This window comes from Thalassophryne amazonica, chromosome 3, assembly GCF_902500255.1.
Source record: "Thalassophryne amazonica chromosome 3, fThaAma1.1, whole genome shotgun sequence".
Classification (NCBI taxonomy): domain Eukaryota; kingdom Metazoa; phylum Chordata; class Actinopteri; order Batrachoidiformes; family Batrachoididae; genus Thalassophryne; species Thalassophryne amazonica.
In genome coordinates, this window is record NC_047105.1 from 49,570,396 (window position 1) to 49,589,044 (window position 18,649).

At 41.3% G+C, this 18,649-nt stretch overlaps 1 protein-coding gene across 1 annotated transcript in view; it reads left to right on the plus strand.

Moving 5' to 3' along the window:
* The window catches only part of megf6b (multiple EGF-like-domains 6b), a 128,638-nt gene that overhangs the window by 55,872 nt on the left and 54,117 nt on the right, over positions 1 to 18,649 (plus strand). The window contains exons 4-8 of the mRNA XM_034167563.1: positions 162 to 287; positions 883 to 1,005; positions 1,114 to 1,236; positions 9,460 to 9,597; positions 14,851 to 14,973. Coding sequence (XP_034023454.1) covers positions 162 to 287; positions 883 to 1,005; positions 1,114 to 1,236; positions 9,460 to 9,597; positions 14,851 to 14,973 — 633 coding nt within the window. The remainder of the gene's footprint in view (positions 1 to 161; positions 288 to 882; positions 1,006 to 1,113; positions 1,237 to 9,459; positions 9,598 to 14,850; positions 14,974 to 18,649) is intronic.

Sequence of the window (18,649 nt, forward strand, 5' to 3'; positions counted from 1 at the left end):
GGCTGGGGGTTTGGGCACCTTGTGGGCCTGACTGCGAGGTCAACTCACAGCTCGGGGAAACAAACAACCTGTTTCTGTGCCTGTTGCTTTAAAACTGCCACTCTTTATAACTCCTCCAAAGTCATGCTCCTGTGTCATTTTGATTATTTGTCTTATTTTAGCCATCTATTCATGCTCCATTGGCAACGGAGGATGTGAACACTACTGCGTGCAGCAGACCGCCGCTCATTTCCGCTGTCGCTGCAAGTCGGATTACGTGCTGGCAGAAGATGGCAAACACTGTAAATGTGAGTGACCACATTTCCAGACTCTGCTGTGAAAATCTGCACTAAATACATGCGACACGAAGGCCAACTAATTTCTCCATGGATGACGAAGACGTGATAAAACTTGAGATTTTGAAGGTGTGATTACAAAGATTTTCTCAGAACATTAAAAATACATTTTAGGCGTCTGCCGCCAGTTGTAATTACCTGATTGGACGTCTGTGCTGGAACATGATTCATAGGATGAGACAGTAAATTGGAATCACAGCAGTTTTCTTTATTTTCCTTCCTTGAAAGGAATATTTTTATTCCTTGTCTTCTCTTTAATCTCTGAGGCAGTGCAGTCCATCACAGTTCTCCTGAGGTGGGAAAATGACACATACTTTAAATGACGGTGTTTTAGATGTTTTGACTTTGTAATTGTTGGTCTGGAGAAGCAGAGTTGAAATTGAAGATTGTCAAACAGGCGTATGCAGGTTAAACGCTCACGGTCGACGCTGTGGGCTTTCTTCATGCTCAGGATAGTTTTATTTTAATAGCTTCATTAATGCTGTGCTGGAAGTGTTGCAGGAAAGATAACGTGCATGTTCACGAGCATGCACATTTTGTCTTACAGTGCAGAATCCCTGTGCAGAAAACAATGCAGGCTGCATGCATGTATGTCGGGTCGAAGACGGCACGGCTAGCTGTGACTGTAACGCTGGCTACGTGCTGGCAGAAGACCGTAAGACGTGTGAAGGTAACTTCACCTCAAACAAATACAATGTTGCAGAGAGACAAGAAGCATACAAATGTATGGATTTGACGCAAAGTGATTTTTACACAAAAACAAAATGTTTGCTTTCAGATATTGACGAGTGTGGCACAGAAGAGAGCAGCTGTGCTCATGGCTGCCGCAACACACTGGGTTCTTACGTGTGTGTGTGCAACACTGCCTATGAGCTGGGATCTGATGGAAAACAGTGCTACAGTAAGTACATCTGATCACACAAACACAGCAACACACACGCTTCATGTGTTAATGCATCTGTGCTTATGTCAGTGGAGGCTCCAGCGACTTTTTTCCTGAATGGTGTTGGTTCAGGGTCCAATTTGTTAGCAGTGATATGAAAGAAGGAAGTGTTGGTCTACTACACATACATTGTTAATTCATACATACAGTACACAACAGGCTGAACTAGTAACAGCAGTTCTTTCAACATTAAATGTTCTGGCAGGACACAAACGCAAATTTGGAAAATCTGGGGAATCTGACTAGAGCCCGACTGATACGTATTTTTTGAGGCCGATGCCGAAAATGATATTTGGATGAAAAAAATGCCGATAATTGATAAATCGGCTGATTTGCTGATAGCCGATAAATCAGCCGATATTATTATTATTTTTTTTAAATGAATAAATGTTCTGGACCCTTAACAAAAAAGTATGAGCTAAAAGCTGAAGCTTTGTCCTCATATTGATTAACTTTATAACAGAGAAGAATTTTCAAGTTCAAAAAAATGCAAAAATGCAATTGGAGCAGTTAGGGGGCTATTCAAACGGGCCAACTAGTAAGATATCACTCCTGAAAACGATTACATTTTGGAAAACCATGTGACGGAGAACCAATTCCGATTGGACACTCACATTGTGCACGTTATCGCACATCTTCTATGAGGAGTACCAAGATGGCCGATGGTGGATCGAACGTCCGCGGAGTTAACGTTTCAGCAAAAAAAAAAAAAAAAAGTAAGTTTCTATCTCATATCATTAAAAAGTTATTTACAATTTAGCAAAGTTTGGTCCCAGCCGTCGTATACGACGGCGTCGGCCCCAGAGGGTTGGTTAATGGCGAACGGCAGTAATTCCCAGAACCGTTCCGGACGACCAGTGAATCTGAATGTTTCAACCTCTTAGCAGTAAACAAATGTTTTTCATGCTAGAAATAAGGTCTACATAACGTGGGCTTAATAAAAAGCGTGACCCACGCAATGAAGCACATTTGACACATTACTACATAAACTGAGTTAATCAAACTGAGTTGAACTGAAACGGGAGAAATGTGGGGTGAATGTAATCGCAAAGTTATTACAAACAACATCCTTATAGACTTACTTGTATGCTTTTGTCAGCCGATCAGTGCATTGTGACGGTGAACTACAGGGGCTGGTGATGAACACATTTAAGCACGGGTGTAAGCAGCTCTCAGTTGAATGGAGTCAGAGCTCCATCTACTGGACAAACGATGCAAGGACATTTCGTATTGCCGACACAAACATTATTTCAGTTAACTGTTCTGTTTATGAGAAATTATCAGCGTTCTATCGGCAAAATTTCAGCCGATAGTGAGTACTTCGAAAATGACTTATATCAGCCGATATATCGGTCGGGCTCTAAATCCGAACCAACCCTCCAGCTACCGGCCTCTTTCACTAATCAATACTGATCTACAGTCAACAAAAATATAAACGCAACACTTTTGGTTTTGCTCCCATTTTGTATGAGATGAACTCAAAGATCTAAAACTTTTTCCACATACACAATATCACCATTTCCCTCAAATATTGTTCACAAACCAGTCTAAATCTGTGATAGTGAGCACTTCTCCTTTGCTGAGATAATCCATCCCACCTCACAGGTGTGCCATATCAAGATGCTGATTAGACACCATGATTAGTGCACAGGTGTGCCTTAGACTGCCCACAATAAAAGGCCACTCTGAAAGGTGCAGTTTTATCACACAGCACAATGCCACAGATGTCGCAAGATTTGAGGGAGCGTGCAATTGGCATGCTGACAGCAGGAATGTCAACCAGAGCTGTTGCTCGTGTATTGAATGTTCATTTCTCTACCATAAGCCGTCTCCAAAGGCGTTTTAGAGAATTTGGCAGTACATCCAACCAGCCTCACAACCGCAGACCACGTGTAACCACACCAGCCCAGGACCTCCACATCCAGCATGTTCACCTCCAAGATCGTCTGAGACCAGCCACTCGGACAGCTGCTGAAACAATCGGTTTGCATAACCAAAGAATTTCTGCACAAACTGTCAGAAACCATCTTAGGGAAGCTCATCTGCATGCTCGTCGTCCTCATCGGGGTCTCGACCTGACTCCAGTTCGTCATCGTAACCGACTTGAGTGGGCAAATGCTCACATTCGCTGGCGTTTGGCACGTTGGAGAGGTGTTCTCTTCAAGGATGAATCCCGGTTCACACTGGCCAGGGCAGATGGCAGACAGCGTGTGTGGCATCGTGTGGCTGAGCGGTTTTCTGATGTCAATGTTGTGGATCGAGTGGCCCATGGTGGTAGTGGGGTTATGGTATGGGCAGGCGTCTGTTATGGACGAAGAACACAGGTGCACTTTATTGATGGCATTTTGAATGCACAGAGATACCGTGACGAGATCCTGAGGCCCATTGTTGTGCCATACATCCAAGAACATCACCTCATGTTGCAGCAGGATAATGCACGGCCCCATGTTGCAAGGATCTGTACACAATTCTTGGAAGCTGAAAATGTCCCAGTTCTTGCATGGCCGGCATACTCACCGGACATGTCACCCATTGAGCATGTTTGGGATGCTCTGGACCGGCATATACAACAGCGTGTACCAGTTCCTGCCAATATCCAGCAACTTCGCACAGCCATTGAAGAGGAGTGGACCAACATTCCACAGGCCACAATTGACAACCTGATCAACTCTATGCGAAGGAGATGTGTTGCACTGCATGAGGCAAATGGTGGTCACACCAGATACTGACTGGTATCCCCCCCAATAAAACAAAACTGCACCTTTCAGAGTGGCCTTTTATTGTGGCCAGTCTAAGGCACACCTGTGCACTAATCATGGTGTCTAATCAGCATCTTGGTCTGGCACACCTATGAGGTGGGATGGATTATCTCAGCAAAGGAGAAGTGCTCACTAACACAGATTTAGACTGGTTTGTGAACAATATTTGAGGGAAATGGTGATATTGTGTATGTGGAAAAAGTTTTAGATCTTTGAGTTCATCGCATACAAAATGGGAGCAAAACCAAAAGTGTTGCGTTTATATTTTTGTTGAGTGTAAAAATGATCACCAAAGTGCTAGTCACCAGAATAGAGAGTGTCACCTCATCACTCATCCACCAGATCAGACAGACATTGTAAAAAAACAGACACACCACTGATGATGTCTACAGACTTTTTAATATAATCAGTGCATGGCAATAAACACAACACAGTACCATCACCAGTGGTGGGCACGGTTCTTCTAATCCGCTAATTAGCGTATCTAACTTTTTTGTTAGCTGATTAGCTTTTCAGCTAACTTTGAAAACCATCAGCAGACCAATTATCTCCCGCTAAATTTAGTTACGATAACTTTTAGACCGCTAACATATTTTTGCAGGCATAGTGAATAAAGCTTAACAGTTAAAAACATTTGTAAAGCCCAAAATCAAACATTTTAGTGCCTCCCTGTTACATGTTTTGTAGCAGACAGCTATGAGAGGTAGAGCTCGATCCTCTGCCAGCAGAGGAGAGCTGGCTACTAGATAGAAAGGAAGAGAGAGAAGAAAAAAACAGAATTTATTTTCACAGCCATACAGACTTGCAGACATATCACAGGAGTCATGCACAGCAAGACAATTTTGACTTATGGTTAAAATTTTAAACTAATTCCAGGCAAGCTGTTGAAATTAACATCACGTCTGTCATTTTACAAAGTGAAAATATCAGCTATATGCTTTAGTTTTAAAGTAATGCACTAATTTTGAAGGTTTTAGCATTTACAGACACACATGATGAAAGGCATTATGGGAAAATTAGTTTCCTGTCATCAGTGGTTGGTCGGTATATGTAAAAACCAACACACAAGTTACTGTAATGTGTGTGTTGGTTGTTACAAATAAATCTGTATATGTAAATATGTCATTTTTTCATTTGTAAAATACAAAAGGCAATTTGAAAACTGAAAATGCAAATGTTAAGTGATTCAGCACTTTTAGCAAATGTGTGGCATTTGGTATTTCGTATTCACACTGCCATAGATGGTAGTCTTATGGCAGTGTGAATACCAGCTGACACTTTGTGAAATGACAGAGGTGACTTAATTTCAATAACTTGTACAGAATTAGTTTGTTTAAAATTTTAATCAGAAGTCAAAACTGTCTAGCTGTGCATGACTCCTGTGATACGTCTGCAAGTCTGTGAAAATAAAGGGTTTTTTTTTTGTTTTGTTTTTTTGCTCCCTTTCCTTTCTCTCTGGTCACCAGGTCTCTTTTGCCGAGAGAAAGCTGATTTGAGACAGAAGCACCAGCTCGTGGTTGTGTCAGTAGCTGCCATTGTACTGGAGTCAATACTAAAAGTTATCGGTTTAGCTTTGAGATGTAGCTTCCGCTAAATTTTTTAGGGGTTTATCGGTTTAGCTTTATAAAAGTTAACTTTTCAGTTAATGGATTAACGGTTATGGAAGATAACTTTTTGGTTAGCTGTACCCACCACTGCATATCACTAGAGTACCTGTGGGGAGGTGATGGTCTAGTGGTTAAGTATTGGGGTTGAGACCAGAGGATCCTCGGTTCAAACCCCAACCTGACTGGAAAATCACCAAGGGCCCTTGGGCAAGGTCCTTAATCCCCTAGTTGCTCCCTGTGTGTAGTGAGTGCCTTGCATGGCAGCACCCTGACATCGGTGTATGTGTCTGTCTGAATCCAAATTTAAAAAATCCATTACTTGTCTTTCTAACTGTTGCAAAGAAAAATACTACTGCAGAACTGGAAATCAAGCAATTCTTGTCACATCACTCACTGCACCAACCTAATTTCAGAATACATTTTAATGGTGAGAGAGAACAAAAAACGCTTAGAAAAAGAACCATAGGTTAGCCTTTGAAGAAAACTGGAACCCATTTTTATCATTTCTAAATCAACCAAAAATAGCTTTCAACCGTGTATGTCAGCAAACTCACACTCCCCTTTCTTAAAACGTGATCACTAAAAGCAACTTGACACTTGCACAAATTTGATTCCTGCACTGGCACGCAATCTTCTGTGCCAATGAGTAAACTTGGCGTAAACTCTTGAGCTGACGTCACGTGAATTTCTCCACTGTGAGATCAATAAAGTTGTATCTTATCTTATCTTATCTTATCTTAAACTGTGCGTGAACTGTGTGCGGCTGCATGCCAGTGCGCAAAGAAAATTTTGAAATGTTCAAAATTTCTGGCATGCATTGCGTGAACTAGTCGTCAACATTACGCAACCTATTCGAAATCACTGTGTGTCACTGCATGTCAATGCGTGTCATTACGCGCAGGGCATCTGAACGTGAAATTAGATTATGATGAATGTACATTTATAATAAACATAACTTTACAGATACATTATGTAACTTGTGAGAAGGAATGAAAATGCAACTGTTTCACCAATCCATTACTGCATATATTATCAATAATTACCTTTGAGACAAAGATTCCAAATGCGTTCTACACCACACGACGTGCACAAAACAACCCGCAGCTGTAGATAGATTCTCTGTTTTTCTGGGATTGATGAGAGAATGGTTTCATCAGGCAAGTTCTGAGAGCAAATGCATCATCGGCTACGAAAAGATTATTTTATACAGCGTGGCGTCAAGCGGGACAAAGTGGGATGCATTGGCGCAACGAATTGCGTGGCAGGGCGGGGATCAAATTTGTGCAAGAGTCAAGGTGGCTTAACTGTCCTACTCTCTACTGAACATTCTGTCTCCCTCTATACACATCAGTTCCCACAATTCCACACAAGGACACACGGACACACAACATATTTGGTAAACCTCAGCATTCCCAAACATAAACACTTAATCTCAGTCACAGCTCACCCTACACGATTGTGATAAACATATCTTTACTCTGTGCTTGGTCATGTTTGTTAAATTGTCCTGTTAGTTCTGTCTTACTATCACCCTGTTTTGTCACTTGCTTGTCTCTCACTTTGTTCTGTATTTTCATTTTATGCGAGGTCCCCTTGTATGTATGTTCATGTTCTCTCTAAAATGGGCAGGGTGGCGGACGCACGTGCATTAACTGTGTCTCATGAATGCTATGTAAACTGGGGCTGCTACTGGACCAGTCATCAATCAGATCCGTCAGAGAATGGTATTGGTTAAGTCCTGATCCCACCAAATAATGAACAGTGAATAATGAGCCACGCAACATGTCTTTTTTCTTTTTTTTGGTACGAGAGGAGTTATTCAACAATCGTAGGAGAATAGTAGGTCTGAGAGGCAGAATATTCAGCTAACGAGGCTCATCTCTGAGTGTGGCGCTAATTTCAAGAAGTTCAAAATTTGGCAACAATATTGCGGAACAGTTTATGTACGGGTCACTGTGAAGACAAATTAGGATTTTAGAGGCATGTTTGTGGTGAGGACAAGGCTGTTAAAAGTCCATTATCCAAGCACTGGACTGGCTATTTTGGCTCTGCCCTCTTGCACACTACAATTCCACCTGCTTTGTGTGCTGGACGCTGTATGTAAAATAATTATTTTGTAGCGGATTAATCATTTTCTGTCAGAGCTTGGCAGTTGAAAACACCTCTAATCGCTTCTAGAATCACCGAGGACTGTTTCATCGGACGCTTTTTTCCTCTCTCTCTGTTGTGCACTGAGGTGGAGAACGTATTTGGAACGGTTTAAAAGGTAAATATTTGTAATGTTTTTATTGTAATAGCTTGGTAAAATAGTTGGATGTTCATTCCTTCTATATAAGCAGCTGTAAAAGTATGTTTATGATAGATTTAACATCTTGTTAATGGATCAGATAAGCTCCGTTGTGTGTGTGCACTAACGCAATGACTCAGTGAATGCTAAAGATGAGCATTCACGCAGAACGCCAGCTCGCAAAAGAATGATTTTAAAATGAATGAAGTTGGATCACGGTGTCAAAATGACTGTGTGTTTAAAGCCGTGGAATAAATAAAACAAGCAAAGACGCGGAAGAAGTGAAGCCAGGGAGAAGAAGCACAGAGGTGACTGTTGAGGAACGCAGAATGCGAGTACGCAAAACAGTGATTTTTGCAGACATAAACGGATGAACACAAAGTTAAATGTTGGATCCTGGTATCAAAATGACTGTATAAGCCACGGAAAAAATAAAGCCAGCGAGAGCAAGCACAGAGGCAACTGTCCAGGAGCCTGTGGTTTGGTTCTTAGCTGGTCTGGTGCATTTAATGACTCTGTAACACAGGTGAACAGCAGCCTGGCACACGGCGCACACCGGCCGGACTGTGCAGGCGTGTCTTTTTTTGAACTGCGTTTAAAAAACATCTTGAATGGATGCTGTGAATTGAAAACCCACACTTTAAAGGGACCAAGTGTGAGAGAGCTGGAGGTTTGGACCAAACCCATGCCTAGACATGCACCAACGTTGCGTTACATGGATCATATGTGGCTTGACGCAATGTGACGCAATTTGAGCAATGTGTTGGCTGTAGCTTTCATGAGCTGTAAGCTTAGTGTTAGGGCCCTGTCCCACTGGGGAGAGGATTAATTGCGCATGAACTGAGTACACAAATTGCGGGCGTTCGTTGTCGTCTGCAGCAAAAATGGCCAAAAATGACAAATGTCCCAGTATGAATTACGGATATATTAATAATACATAGCAAATATATGATGAACAATCACGGTTATATAACGCATGTAGTGAGGAAACTGATCCGACACATTGAGATTATCACGGCAGTATTACGGGTGTATTATGAATGCATCACGCACGTGTTGCGCATGCACGGCATCTGCATCTGCATTGCGGCCATAAAAGAAGTGCAGGGCCATTAGAGTGTAAACTTAATCATATGCAACTAAAAGTAACAAATAGGGATTTTCTCTGAGTTGAAACAGTGTACATAATTATACACACAGGATGGACACTGGAAGGTTAAAAACTAAAAAGAAATTTTTAAAAAATTAATTAATGGGTTATGCTGTAAAAATACAATGCCAGTCAAAAGTTTGGGAAAGTGTCTCCAAACGTTTGACTAGTACTAGATATTTTTTTTAGTTGGTAAACTATGTCATGCTATAACTTATATTTTTCTAAATGAATTGCATACACTTGTTCACTTGTACACACAGCTCACATCATGTTATACTTGTACACACAGCTCACATCATTATGTTATACATTTCATTAATTACAAAAAAAAAAAATCTGTTATTAACACCTGATCTGAATGTGAACCTGTGACAGGAATCGAGATGGAGATCGTGAACAGCTGTGAAAACAATAACGGTGGCTGTTCCCACCGCTGCCAACATTCAACTGGGGGTCCCGTCTGCTCCTGTAACCATGGTTATGGACTAGATGCAGACCTGAAAACATGTGTTGGTAAGTGACTGTAATGAAATATAAACCTGCAAATATGGTGCACATATGTACAGAATATACTGTTTAAGATTTCCCTAATCCATTGAATCCTAAAGTATGGCCCATGGCCCCCTAGTGAACAGTGATGTGCAACAGTGGTGGCTCCTGAAAAATTTACTTTGGGGTAGGGGGGGATCATTTTTCTGATACTGATGAAAGTGACCCATTCAGTAGGCACGTTAATCAAGATAATCATGAATTTGTTGTTAGCTGATTAATTCAGACAGCAATACGTCCACTAGATGGCAGCACACAACAGAAAGATTACACCTCTAGCCCACGAAACATTCCACCTGCTGTCGTGAAGGATGCATGGTCGCACAGGTGTGCATGACACACCGGTGACGGTTTCGTGCACGCTTGTGCATCTGCATGAACACAGTGAGAGCAGCTATAGCGTGTTGCACCACATCACGCCTCTGATGTGGAAGAAAAAAAATAAAAACAACACACCATAAAACACCACATTTGATTGAATCCCTCTTATCAAGCGAACAATACAAGTATGAACCGTCTGTTCCTCTGTATATGATCCATGGTCACAGACAGTCGTCAAATGACATGAATGAAGCAGTGCACAATCATTATGTCTTATTATGTCCAGCCGGGTATATAAATAATTAATACAATCACCGGACACTGATAGAGTAGATATTGGTGTATAATTAGTGAAAATCACTGGGTTGATATGAACAATAAATAAATGGGGACCCAATACAGAACCCTGCAGTTAAATAACCCTGGTTAAATTTTAAAAAAAAAATGCCACTCATGGGATTCAAACCTGCAATTTACAAAAGCTCCGATTAACAGACGGAAATTTTAACATTGCACTACAATCACTGTCATAACAGGAACATGAAATGCTTAAAATCAATACGGAGATAAACATATGTTTTCAAAAGAGAGAAATTAGACAATGTATGGACACAAGTGTTGGACCGGCACGCAGCCTGCCGAGGCGCGCTATGTGCGGCCACTGCAGCTCGGCGCAAAGGTGAAAGATGTTTTATGTATTTCCACGTGAGGACAGCAGGCAGAGACACGCGCCTCACAGAGGAAAGTTAGAAGTTCATGTCCGTCAAAACACGGTACGTGTTCCCCAGCTGGGATGTCCAGGAGCAGAGATCTCAACAGCAGCTGCTGCTGGCAGCCAGCCACGCCCCCCCGTCCGTTCAGCACCCAGGCCAACGTGTCACTCTGTTTCTGTTATGTGGTCATTCATTTTAGTTATTTGTTATGTAATTGCGTATGTAGGTATTGTTGTAATTATTTATATACCTGTCCTGGCAGTGGTCTCTGTGTTTGTAATGTTACACGTCATTTCCAGCTGTCAGCATGCTGTGATCAGTTAACAGGCACCTCCACGTGCTGTGTGCACTCAGAAGTGGCTGTCTGGCCCCTATGTGGTCATGTCTGTACATTCATATAAGCATTTTATGCAAGTGTGCCCCCCCCCACCCCCTGCACACCACATGTTAGGGGGGACTGAGGGGAGGGAAACACACATACGCCACACGTGAGTTGGTTTTTGCAAGGGTACACTCGTGGGGGCACTTAGACAAATTTCACTTTTAGCTCAGTGTGAATGGCCACACATTTTCTAAGTGTCAAGTGTGCGGTGTTGGATGTTCGTGCGTGTCACCTGGAATTTGGGCAACACCTGCCATAAGAGGAATTGAATGGGTTCTCACAGGGCACTGTCTGTCTTTTGCCGCTGTTGTGCACAAATAGTTGTAGCAACAGGTGTACGAGGTGTGGGAGGCAGCTCTGATTTTTCACAAATGGCATGCAGTTCCTCCTTCAATCGTGTTATGTGTGCAGAGGCCCTTAATGCTGTCCAATGATTGGCTGTAAGCTGCAGTCCTCACGTGAACAGTGATATAAATATTAAAACCATTCACACAATGAGTAAATATAAAGTCATAATCTTGTTTGTTTCAATCGGATTCATCACCACATCCTGATGAAAACTTATCCATATAAAGCGTCCTGATTTTGCAAAACGACGTCTGAAAATAATTTAGTTCTTTGTCCTGTGTGGAAATGGAGTGTTTTAAAGCAAGTCCCTCATTGTTTTTCTGCTCCAGTTGAGTTTCTCACCCTGAGGATGCCAGTGTCATGGTCTGATCGGTCCCCCTCTCTGACTGATCACATGGGGAAGCGATCTGGGGGGAGACGACAGATCAGGCCGCACGAGAGGGCCGATTAGACTGCTTAAATGTTGAAAGAGTCACAGCGCTTCATTCTTTCATGCCACGTTTACCACAGCCATCAGTCGACTCATCAGCAGTCTGCACGCGATGAAAATGAATCCCATAATCCACCAAGACTAAAATAAAATAAAACAATGTTAAATGACTCAGTTTTGTCTCAGTGTGGAGCGGAGACGCCATGCGGCAGTGTACACGTGCTGGATGACGTGCTTGTCAATTAAGTGTTCCACCTGCCAAGGAAAAGAGTTCTGCCGACGGTAGAAATGCAAACCAAGCCAGACGTAACTCTTCTGACCCTGTGGTATTTGTTCAGATTGCAGGATCAGCAAGAGCCAAACAAGTATCTTCAGGCTGTTTGTAAAGATTTGTAAAAATGAACAACTACCTTTAGGCCATTTGTATAGAGAGGGAAAGACAGGAGGAGACTACTTGTACTGAAACCTTGCACATTTGGCTTTCTGTGCGGCAAAGCAGCCAGTGAATCTCATCAAAATCAAGCATTTTAAGGACAAGTTCCCTCTCCATGCCAATTTTTCTTGATTGGCAAAAGGAAATTTCTGGCAAAAGGACTGCCAAAAGGAATTTCTTTCAAAGACAATTGAATTGCTGTTGTACCGAATGCTGACTGTCATCTTCACACAACGTGTGATTTGGTCCTCATTCGTCGTATCACCGTCACAAATATTGACATCATGCCTCTTGCGTCAGTGGTTTCAGTTCACTCACTTATTAAGTTTACCATGTCTTTGCCTTATTCACTGGGATGAGAAGCTTATTTATTGTCACTGCGACACATCAACACCTCAACTACAACTGAACTTGGAGCCAGACTGCCTGATACCTTAGTGTCACTTTCGGAACAGGAGGTGGAATATTTCTAGTTTGGAACTAGAGTGGCGTTTGATACTGTGGACCATCTTGTTTTACTAGAGAGGCTGGAGAATCATTTTGGGATTACTGGAACTGCCCTTGCCTGGTTGACATCATATCTGTCCAGTTGTTCTCACTGTGTTTTGTACAATAACACTACCTCTGATCTTAGGGACATGAAATGTGGGGATCCACAGGGATCCATTTTGCTTTTTTTCCTTTATGTCGCACCCTTTGGGATTGCCTTTCATTGCTATGCTGATGATACTCAACTGTACATGCCGATAACTGCTGGTAATCTCACTCACATAAAATCTTTAGAAAATTGCCTTGCATCAGTGAGAAGTCGGATGTCAAGTAACTTCCTACTTTTAAACTCTGATAAGACTGAAATGATGGTTCTTGGTCCAGCGAGGCATCGGCATCAATTTGACCAGCTGGCACTTAGCTTGGGTTTGTGTGTTATACATCATACAGGCAGAGTGAGGAATCTTGGGGTAATATTTGATTCTATGTTGTCTTTTGACTTCCACATTAAAGACATTACGAGGACTGCTTGTTTCCATTTGCAAAATATAGTGAAGATTCGTCCCATCCTGTCAATGGCTGATGCTGAGACTTTGATACATGCATTTGTTCCTTCCAGATTGGACTATTGCAATGCAATATTCTGGTTTGCTGCAATCCAGCATTAGGGGTCTTCAACTGGTTCAAAAGCTGCTGCTAGACTTTTGACATGAAGCAGAAAGTTTGACCACATTACACCCATGTTGGCATCTCTTCACTGGCTTCCTTTCCCTGTGAGATCAGATTTGAAGGTTCTGCTAGTAGGCTATAAAATTGTTCACGGACTGGCACCTCCCTACTTACTGACTTTGCATTCTCGAGAGAGTAACTTTGACCATATTACACCCAATTTGGCATCTCTTCACTGGCTTCCTGTCACTGCAAGATCAGATTTTAAGGTTCTGTTTTTGGCTTTTAAAATTGTTCATGGACTTGCACTTCCCAATCTGGCTGACCTGGTCAAGCCCTACATACCAGCTCAGGCCCTGCGCTCGCAGGGTGCAGGACTTTTGTGTGTTCCTAGAGTGAATAAAAAGTCTGCCGGTCACAGAGCTTTCTCCTACTGTGCCCCAGCTGTGTGGAATGATCTCCAGACGCATATACGGCAGTCGGATAATGTGAAGACTGAAAACCCATTTGTTTTCCTTGTTTTATCATTAGTTTTATTGTGTTAATATGTGTTTTCATACTTGTGCTCTTTTATGTTTTGTCTTTTTATTGTGTTTTTAACTTTTTATTCAATTTTTTTCTCTGTTTTTGGTAATGTGTTGCGTAAAGCACCTTGAGGCGATCTCATCGTGCGTTGGTGCTACAGACATTATTAAATTTGAAATTTGAGACCCTCTAAGGCCTTATGCTTGAAGCCACATAGATGATCATTGAACCAAGGAGAGTATGTTTTGAGGGACGTGGTTTTAGTGTAGGTGGAACAATCATTTCCAAAGTGCAAAAAATTATTCTCTTCTAGATGCCAGTGACAATATGGTCAAATATAAGGAAAGTAAAAAATTTGTAATTTTTACTTGATTTTTACTTAGGTTTTTTTTTTTATTTTTATCAAATACTGCTCTTCCCTCATACAAAACAAAATGGCTGTTTTGAAAGCTCTGTCAAACATTGTCCTCAAACATTCTGTTGTGACCTTAGGAAAACATACATGAAACATCTTACTGCAACATTCTGAGTACATTTTGTTAAGATGTTTCTGAGAGTCTATACTTTAACGTTTTCAAAATGCATTTTGTAGGAAAACCTTTCTAATAACAAAGCAAAACATTTTTGATACATTTTGTATTTCCTGGGAGATGATGACACAAAACTCTGATGCCATGATTAGTCTTTTTTTCTTGTCAGAAGCTGAAAGACATTTTCACATTCTGTTTTTTGAGAATGGCTGCAAACATTACTTATACAAGAATAAATCCTGTGGTTTTGTCTTCCTGACTTTGACTTTATTGGGCTGTTAACTGACTCACATACTCTCATAAAACCATTCAGTCAGTGAGCAAAGGGAACTCATCCTGCAGTCGGATCATAATTTGTGTCTTCCTTTCATTGGCAGACGTAGACGAGTGCGTCGCGCAAAGCTCCTGCTGTGAGCAGAACTGCAACAACTACCCCGGAGGTTATGAGTGCTACTGCTCAGCGGGGTACAGGCTCAATGCTGACGGGTGCAGCTGTGATGGTAAGTTATACCCTAAACCACAGGTAGATGGCGATCTCCACGGTATACACAGCAAAGGCCATAAGATTATAAATAATTAGACCAAAAACTTTCAAAATCAAATTCCCCAATCCCACAAATGTCTTGTTACCAAATATGTTTTTTTTAATTTTTTTTTATAATTGGTAAAAGATAGAATTTATGTATATATTCACCAAGTTGACCTCATACACAGAGTGGCCTGTTTAACCAGTTTGACAAATTCCACAAATAAAATTACAATTAAAACTTTATGTTTGGCTAATGGGCACAAATATGGGTTAACTGGGGCACCTGCAGCTGTACTTAATGGCTGACTTGTAGAACCAGTGTCTTCTTGTATTTAAGAACATGCGGAAAACAAAGTTATTAAGTCAAGATATCTGTTAAAAAATTGGTCATGGTGCTCTTCAAGAGAAATCTCCAAAAGATACAACTTGTCAAGAGCGTATGTTTTTTTTGGAACATTATAGACTTTATATCAATAGCAGGGGTGGTGGCCAAGTGGTTAATGTGCTTGGTTTCAGTGCAGAAGGTTCCGGGTTCAAATCCCACCTATGTCACATTTCTCCATGTAATGTGGAGTTGCGTCAGGAAGGGCATCCGGCGTAAAACCTGTGCCAATTCAGCATGCAGATCCACCTTGGATTTGCTGTGGCGATCCTGAGTGCAAACAAGGGAGCAGCCGAAGGGACTTACTATAGACTTTAAATCAATCATTGAGGAAGGACGATCAAATTAACATCCAGACAAAAATGAACTTTGGTATGAAAAGTTCAGCAGAAGCAACCAAGGAAATGATGGAATCATCAGCAAGAAATGTGCCATCATTCACCTTTAAGAGAAAAGTTTTAAGCAACCATCTGAGCCACAGATTCCTGTTTTAACATAACTTTGTACAAAATGCTAAAGCTCTGCTCTGCAATTAAGCAAATTAACAGAGAAAATTACTGCATCATGTCAACAACTACTCTCGACTGCAGATGACACTAATTTCAGAGGGACGATGGTTTTTCTGTAGTCAACATGTGAAGGCAGCATGCATTAAATTGTGGGAATGTTTTAATGGAAAGGTGCGTACCATACATAATATGACATCATGGAGACGGAACATTAGATTCTTAAACAACACCCCAAGAAATGGCCTCCAACACTCATTGGGACAGTTCACAGCCAAGTGTGAAGCGGCTGGGATGAGGATCAGCACCTCTAAATTTGAGGCCATGATTCTCAGCAGGACACCAACGGATTGCCTACTCTGGGTAGGGAACGAGGTCTTGCCCCAAGTGAAGAAGTTCAAGTACCTTGGGGTTTTGTTCACAAGTGAGAAGGTCGGTCATCCGTGAAGAGCTCGGAGTTGAGCTGCTGCTCTATTGCATAGAATGGAGCCAGCTGAGGTGGATGCCCCCTGGGCGCCTCCCTAGGGAGGTGTTTTAGACATGTCCATTTAGGAGGAGACCACCCAGGACTAGGTGGAGAGATTGTATTTCCACCTGGAAAGGCCTTGGTATCCCCCAGACAGAGGTGGTCAATGTGTCCAGGGAAAGGGAAGTTTGGGGTCCCCTGCTGGAGCTGTTGCCCCCACGACCCGATCCCAGATAAGTGGTTGAAGACGAGTGAGTAAGCGACATCAAGAAATCAGTCAGAAACTCGAAGTTTGGTCACAACTGGACCTTCCGACAGGACAACCTTCTCAAATATACCTCCAAAGCTGTGACACTGTAGCTTGCTGACAACAAAATTAGTATTGGAGTTGTTACTTAAGCCACCAAAGAATGGGCCAACATTCCAGAATATTGTGAGATATTTGTGGAAGGATATCCAGAGTGTTCAAGTTTAGCAATTAAAATGTGATGAATGATCAACAAGAAACAAACCTTTGACCCACTGAAAAACTGATATAGAAAATGAGATGATAAATGAATGTCTCTTAATCAATTTTTAACAAAAAACTCATGACATGAAATGTGTGAAGCCCAGGTGTATGTAAACCTGTGGTTTCACCTGTATTACTTTCAGTGGTGGGCATACTTTTGATAATCCAATAACCGATAATTATCGAAGATAAAGTTTTCATTATCGGATTATTGTTTCAGATAACTTTGAAAACCATTATCGGACTAATTATCTTCCGATAAATTTTTGTCTGATAATTTTTAGACAGTTAACATGGTAAATAAAGGTGAACAGATGTGTAGTTCTACCCTCTACAAACACAGGAGAGCTGCTTCTAGAAGAAACCGCTCTATCCTCTGCAGGCAAAGGTGAAGTGATCACAAAAAAAACTAATTTCTTTTAACCCCATACTGATATGCGGCCAGTATCACCCAAGTCATCCAGAGGCATACATTTTTAACTTATGGTTCAAATTTTAACCAAACTTATTTCGGACAAGTTATTTAAATTAACGTCACTTCTGAAGTTTTATAAAGTGGAAATATCAGATATATGTTTTAGTTTTAAAGTAATACGCTAATTTTTATGGTTTTAGTGTGGGCATGCTGTGTCCAGGTGCATTATGGGTGATAGGGTAATTTCAGTACGTTCACGATAGGAGAATGTATTTGAGACACTCTGATCAGGATCTGATCAGGACAACAGCTTTAAACTCTAGTGCCTAAAACTCTCGTGAATATATTCTCTGGGTTTATAGACGTTGTCATTGTGTTTGCTTTGATTAAATTTCACGCATCTTAAACATAGCAAGTAGCAACACAGATTATCTGGAATTTTGTGTTTGCAAGTTTTCAAGGCTTCTACTGCCATCTACTGGCCAGTAGTGTTCATGGCAGTATTCAGACTGAAGCTGGGCGCACACTGTACCAGAGAACCGCACGGTGTAAAAGTTCAGAGCGCCCGATTTATGTTCTCACACACATTGTACGTTCAAAAACCACACGTCGGACTCGTGTTTCCTGAAGCAAAACGTAAACAGAAGCTTTTTTTTTGGATGCTTGTAGTGCTTCAGCAGCGGAATACCCTCACGACGGCCCACCAGAATATATCAGGTTTGATTTTCATCTGACCATACGATTGGCGATCAGGAGGTGGTCATGAGATGTTAAACGCAGCTCGTTACTCCATGTATATACTAAACGATGCAGGAAGCGCGATTAACCTGAAACTCGGTGCGATTTAAAAAATTCTTGCACGAATGAAAAATCAGCTGAAAAAGGGCCAAAACTCGCACTGGCACCAGTAGATCATGGCAGTGTTCTATTTATTTTGACAGTTATATCAGACGGTTATCTAATTACAACTTGGCTTTTTTTTTTTTTGAAAATGCCTTTTTTTTTTACAAATAAAAAATGGCATATTTTACAAAAGCACATTTATCTGTAAACACCAACACACGACACACCTCACATTAACGTGTTGGTTTACATAGAATGAATCATCCAATCAGTGTAGCGGAGGCACATTTTGCCCAGAATGCCATCTGTCTGTGTTTGTTACAAAACTTCAGAATTAGTGCATTATTCAACATTAAAAGATATATGTTATATCTTAACTTTGCACAAATGACAGAATTGACATTAATGGAGTTATTCTATCAGTATTCATTTTCTTTATACACCAAACCATAACTCAGCATTGCTTTATTTTCCAAGACCTCGTCCTGATGGCAGCGCTGTGATTGGGTAAAGAGTTGAGCTTT